Genomic DNA, 6257 nt, shown 5'->3' on the forward strand with positions numbered 1-6257 from the left:
TCGCCTACATCGTCCATATAGGACGACTCGGGAACTCAACTCCTACCCCGGGCAGCTCACCTATCCCCTTATGCCCAGGGGAAAGGTATCAAGCCGTTTGACAGCTGATGCTGGCTGTCAAACCGGCTTTTACGCAAAACAGGCGGGAGGCAGCAAACAGCTGCGACCAGCGAAATCGCCTGCCACCGGAAGTCTCCCTCCTTCCTTCTCTTCTAGACAGATTTAAATTGAAAACTGTGTTGATGGCATACTGCAATTTTGCATCCAGGTGTTTTCCTTAACAGCTTCATCCATGAATGCAGGTTTCACTGAAGAGCCTCTGTGTATGTGTACGTGTGTGATTGAGAGAGAATAATGGTTCCTTTGAGCCCAGAAGCTGGAAGGCATGATGAGACAAGACCTTGGTGCATCCTATTTAAGGAAACAAGGAACGTCAAGCAGGGCTATTTTACAGAAAGTGTGAAGGAAAAACCTGACTAGAGAACTAAGACCACACTTGCTAAAATATTGCTTATGAAACCTACCAGAGAGCTCTGAATTCAGACCACCAGGCAAGGTGAATGGCAAAACAGCCCAACTCCTAGAGTGACCTTTGAGCTGCATTGCAGCCAAGCTAGAAGAAAAGGGGGTGATCAAGGGGGACGACTTTGTGGAACACAAGTATGTGGGTCCAGTACCAAAACTGAATAAATGCCATCAGAGGTCCTGACATCTGACAAAAACCGGAGCAAGGTCTCATGTGTATCAATGTGCTTTCCTTCTTTGGCTTCTCTCTATTCTTCCCCTTTAGGAGCTGACAAACTCTCTGTATATCTGCAGGAAGCAGATGTGCCCATCATTCCCCATGAGCAGTGTCATTCCCCAGAGGTACATGGGTCCCAGATTACCCAACACATGCTATGTGCAGGATACCTGGAAGGAAGAATCGATTCATGTCAGGTAAACCTATTTGAAGCAAAGGAGCTTCCAGAGGAGCCTTCTGGAAGTCTAGCCTTTGGGGCAGAACCTGTCAACTGGGCCAGGAAGGGTTTTTTTTGTGAACTTCCCATAGAGCCACACATTTGGAGCCCCTTGTTCAAACTTTGCATCTCAACTCAGCTTGGTCACCACAATGTAAAAAAGATGCTGAGACTCTAGAAAGAGTACAGAGAAGAGCAACAAAGGTGATTAGGGGACTGGAGGCTAAAACATATAAGGAACGGTTGCTGGAATTGGGTATGTCTAGTTTAATGAAGAGAAGGACGAGGGGGGACATGATAGCAGTGTTCCAATATCTCAGGGGCTGCCACAAAGAAGAGGGAGTCAAGCTATTTTCCAAAGCACCTGAAGGCAGGACAAGAAGCAACGGATGGAAACTAACCAAAGAGAGAAGCAACCTAGAACTAAGGAGAAAGTTCCTGACAGTTAGAACAATTAACCAATGGAACAACCTGCCTCCAGAAGCGGTGAATGCTCCAACACTGGAAGTTTTTAAGAAGAGACTGGACAGCCATTTGTCTGAAATGGTGTAGGGTTCCTGCCTGAGCAGGGGGTTGGACTCGATGACCTCCAAGGTCCCTTCCAACTTTATTATTATTATTATTATTATTATTANTTTATTAAATTATATGCTCCCCTTCTCACAAATTGAGGTGGTGAGAATAGAATAATATAGATTTGAAGAAGAAAAGGTTCCATAATGTAACCTAGATGTCAAAGCTAGTCTTTCTGTAGCACTCTGTAGGACCAATAGACTACCTTGCTCTTCTCTTTCCAATGTTATTCTTCCTTCTGAAGTTCTCAGCTAAATCCCACCATATAAACAAAATTATAACTTTGTGTGGATATCAAAAAATGCTTATCCCAGTTCAAGTTCTTAATAGCTGCTTCAGGCAAAACCTACATATTACAGAGAAGTAAAAGATGGGTCTTTTCCCGTAGTCAACTATCTCTGAACTGTCAGAAAACTCTAGACATGTAAAATCTGCTCTCCTCATTGCTGAATCCTATCCTGGATGTACTGCTCTGCTTTCTTACCGGGTAGTAGCATTTTGATTTTTTACACTTTCAGGAATGTAGGGTGTAAGCCAACAGCTTATCCCTCTAGCTTTGTGGTAATTTCCCTTTCTAAATGTCATCAACTGGTAGGAAGCATTGTCTTTATTTATCAGACGGGAAGACCTGTGAGTTTACCATTGGTTAAAACCAGGTGTCTCTCCAAGTACACCTAACAACTGATCTGTGGGGTCATGAGTGCTTTACTGGGTTATTCCCCCAGTAAACTGATTTGTTTGATAGTGGTTTCAGTATTGTGCTGGCTCAGAAAGAATGGGGAACCTGTTGATATATGTCACCCATCTTGTCCAATAGCTTCCCTGATGATCTCTGAAAATTTCCAGCTTTGAGGCTTTTTTGGCGGGGGGGGGAGACTTCAGTAGTTTGTGTTTGCTGTGATAAGGATTCTTAGTAAATCAGAAAGCTAAGAGACCGAGTGGGCCAGATGATCCATCTAGTTTTTGCTTCTGAGTGATTGTATAGGAAACCAGTGGTTGGAAGGATATGCATAATTCACTGTTGTGGTTGTATCATTTCATGGTATAGTTTGGATAGATTGCTACTCCTCTCTATACCAGTTAGATTGATCTGTCCCTAAAGACTTCAAGAATCAAAATGATTTCTGAATGTTTTGGGGTTTTCCAGTGGATATGATTGGTGCTCCTGGTGAAGCCATGTGTAATTGTGAAATGTCTGACGCCCCTAACTCATATAGAGCTTGGTTGACTGGGGAGCCTAGACCAAATCAATCAAGGGAAGAGGGTTCAAGTGTGAAGGCAATCAAACTCAGTCAAGGTTATTTTATTTTTTATTAGGCCTAATAAATATCCTGAATGCTATGAGAACAGCATTTTGGACAGTTTTGTGTAATAACAAGAAAAATGCCCAAAGCATTGATGTATTTGGTTAAAACATTAACCTCCCAAATAATTGTGAAAGTCAAGATTTATTTTTTGTACATTGGATATGCTAATTTTGAATTTACAATAATTTATTTTACATTTTATTACTCATTTTATACACTAGACCTTTACTTCTTGATCAAGGATTACATTTTTTTTAAAACTAACAGGTTCCATGGCCTGAAAAGGTTTGGAAAAACCCTGCTCTTAACATTCAAAACTTTACATCTGATTATGCTGTACATATATATTTTGTTTCTCTCCAAAATGTGAATTGGCAAGGTATTCAATTTGCCAGGAATTGTCAGTATTGTCCTTCATTACCAAATTCAAATATTTCAAAACTAAGGACAGAACAAAATGGGTGACCATAAAAATTGAACAAATAAATAAAATTTAAAATTAAATAGATTTAAAATTGATATATAATTAAATAAGTTCATATGATTAATTTCCGTGTATTTAATTTTTCCCCCTTCCATTGTATTACATGTAAAATGTGGGGACAAATTTATGGTCTCAGTTTTAAGAACCATTTAAAAAGTAGGATAATGCCACATTAACAACAACAATTAAAAAACCATACTTTCCAGGTTTAGGGGATTCAACTAACACTTTAAAAAGATATTGTCTTTCCCATTCTAAAGATGTGAAATATAAAGGAACATTGGAGCATGTGCTTTGGTTATGTTCACCCTTATTAAATGAAGAGCTTTGGACACTGTAGCAGAAAGGATGATCTTATATTCTTGGAAGAATGTGTGTGTACTCTAAAAGTTGGTTTCAAAGGTTGAGGAGCAGGAGATTATTGTATCCCACTCTAGCTTCATGGATTGTTCATGTTAGAAAACAACACACTGCATCCTTAAACTAAGAGTAAGCATGAATGGCAAATATGGACCTAATATTTCATTTTGCTGAAGCATATGCATAAATGTTCCTTCAGATTATCCTGTTTTATCAATTATTTCTCCCTACTATTAATGAACGTATTTGATTTATCAAGTAGAAATGAGGAGGTATAGGATTATTGCATACCTGCTGTTCTGAGATTTTTGCTTCAGTGAAATCAGGCTCCCTTTTACGGTTTTCTGAGGATGTAAGAAAAGGTCCCCCTTCAGAACAAGCACTGCAGCAATTTCGTGGAGAGGACAGAGGCAGGGTTCAGACCAGTAGGGAGTCTGCTTTCAAAACAAAAGGACTGCAACCAGAATCCCCCCAGCCAGGAGCCACAAAATGGTAGTTTATTCACTGGGTCTCAGGAAGTAAAGGGTCTGGAGCAGTCTATGGCAGTCTACCAATTTCATTAAGAAACGTTGAAAAGACAATACATGTGATGCCACCCTTTGCTGATCTATCTTTCTTCCCTTCTGTGTTTCAGGGAGATTCTGGTGGGCCTCTGGCATGTGAAAAGCAAGGCAAGGCTACCATCCGTGGCATTGTCAGCTGGAGCACAGGCTGTGCCCAAAAGAACAAACCTGGGGTTTACACCAATGTTGCTCATTACCTCAGCTGGATTCAGAGCAACATGCATTAGCAAGGCAGAGAGTGGAAAGCCAGTGAAATTGAAATCCAGGGCCATGCAGCAGCTCTCCCCAGGGGTTTGAACATCTTTTTCTCTCTTATTGTATGCGCAGTTCCCTAGGCTAGATGCTGAACATTACAGAATCGGAGGATACCAGTTGTGTGGGTTATTTTTGGGGATAATAAACCATCCTGCACCAAATGTTCAGACTCCATGTTGTAGGCTGAAAAAGTCTTTACTGAGACAATGGGAGGGCTACCGCTTGAGACATACTGCACCCTCATCCCTGCTAGGAAGGTATAAGTGCCAGATGGGTAACTGCCTGCACTGTCTCCCAAAGCCTCACATTTGTTCTCCATGCATGCCCAATACATCTCAGCAACAGGCATCTCTTTGGTGTTGCTGAAAGAAAAATCATCATTCTAATAGTGGTGGGTTAATCCTATTATGTCCTAAAGGTCATGTCCTGCTTCTCTGAAGGCCTTTTGGCTGAAGGCATTTTCCTTATGAATAGGGGCCCAGTCTTTCTGAATAGGTTTATCAAATCTGTATTTCTACAGAGCTGGCCTGCTCAGTTTCTGCCTGGGCAGAAAAGCCTTTTAAGATTTTTTCCCCTCCAGTATTCCTTTGGGGAAAATATAATATTCTGCCTTTTTTAATATCCCCCAAAATATTTCCTTCTCTAGCGGAGTAGGTGGGTGTTGACTTCCAACAGTATCATTCTTCAAGAGACACTGAAAAGGTAGGTTTTTCCTCCAATGGACAGAACCACGAAATGTGCTGGGGAGGGGAAGAAATGTCTTTTTTTTCATCAGAGGTTATTAATCTTCATAGACTCTGAACAGCAGAGGGCACCCCAGGTCCACACTAATTCTGTAAGGAAAATCAAAAGCATGGAGGGCAAATTTGCTCTGGCCCAGATGAGAAACTCCTCAAAGGCAGGCTTTATTGCTTAGCTCATAACATAAAACTAAGTCTTATGTTTGGAGAAGACTATGTAGGGTTTATGAGCTAGTTGTTTTCAAGTAACTGAGAGCTGTCACCCAGAACATGGTTGGTTCTCGGTCCAGAGAGCAGGAAAAGAAGACACAATGGACATAAATGGCAAGAAAATGAAGGAATGAACAAACATTTTATTACAGTCGTAAAAGTTAAAACAACCAAATGCGATATGAGAATGCAGCAAAATCTGATAAATTAAGTAAATTACTTGGTTCTCTTATTAAGGATCAACCCAGCTTGGACAAAGAATTTAGCAAATGTATAAGTAATTTTGGAATGCTTATTTTTAAAGGGAAAAAAAATCTAAATACCATTGGTCTGGAGGCAGCCTATCTATTAAGCATTAGTTGGGAGCACAATTCTCAAAAACTCGGAAAACTATGTTCAAAGAATAAATATTTTTGGAGGTGCAAGAGCATAGTCTGTGGGCAAGACAACAATCTAGCCAAACACTAGAAGAAATTTCCTACTGTATGACTTTTGGAAAGGGGAACAGGCAGGTTTGAATGGCACTAGTCTCTCCTTGTTTGGAGATATTTAGAGCAAGACTGGAGGGTCAAGAATGCAAGAATTTGTCTGGAGAAAACTGAACTAGTAGGGAAACTGGGGATACAGACAAATTCCACTCCCAGTCACCCTATGCTCCAGTGTCTTAGAAAGATCTTAACGGATTTAGTATAATGATATCCATTAATCGTCACTGGGTGTGATCCGTCAATAAGCTTAGAATCTTATAACCTGGCAGTCAAATGCCTGGGCAAGATAACTAGATAAGTTACTAGTAGATGTTTGGA

The 6257-nt window shown here is 40.6% G+C and overlaps 1 protein-coding gene across 1 annotated transcript in view; it reads left to right on the forward strand.

The window, feature by feature from the left end:
* F12 (coagulation factor XII) overlaps positions 1-4473 on the forward strand; it is a 22269-nt gene extending 17796 nt beyond the window's left edge. The window contains 2 exon segments of the mRNA XM_029284932.1: positions 791-939; positions 4318-4473. Coding sequence (XP_029140765.1) covers positions 791-939; positions 4318-4473 — 305 coding nt within the window.
* Positions 4474-6257: the final 1784 nt, after the last annotated feature.

This window comes from Protobothrops mucrosquamatus, unplaced genomic scaffold (genome assembly GCF_001527695.2).
Source record: "Protobothrops mucrosquamatus isolate PMUCROS unplaced genomic scaffold, P.Mucros_1.0 scaffold1124, whole genome shotgun sequence".
NCBI classification, from domain to species: Eukaryota; Metazoa; Chordata; class Lepidosauria; order Squamata; family Viperidae; genus Protobothrops; species Protobothrops mucrosquamatus.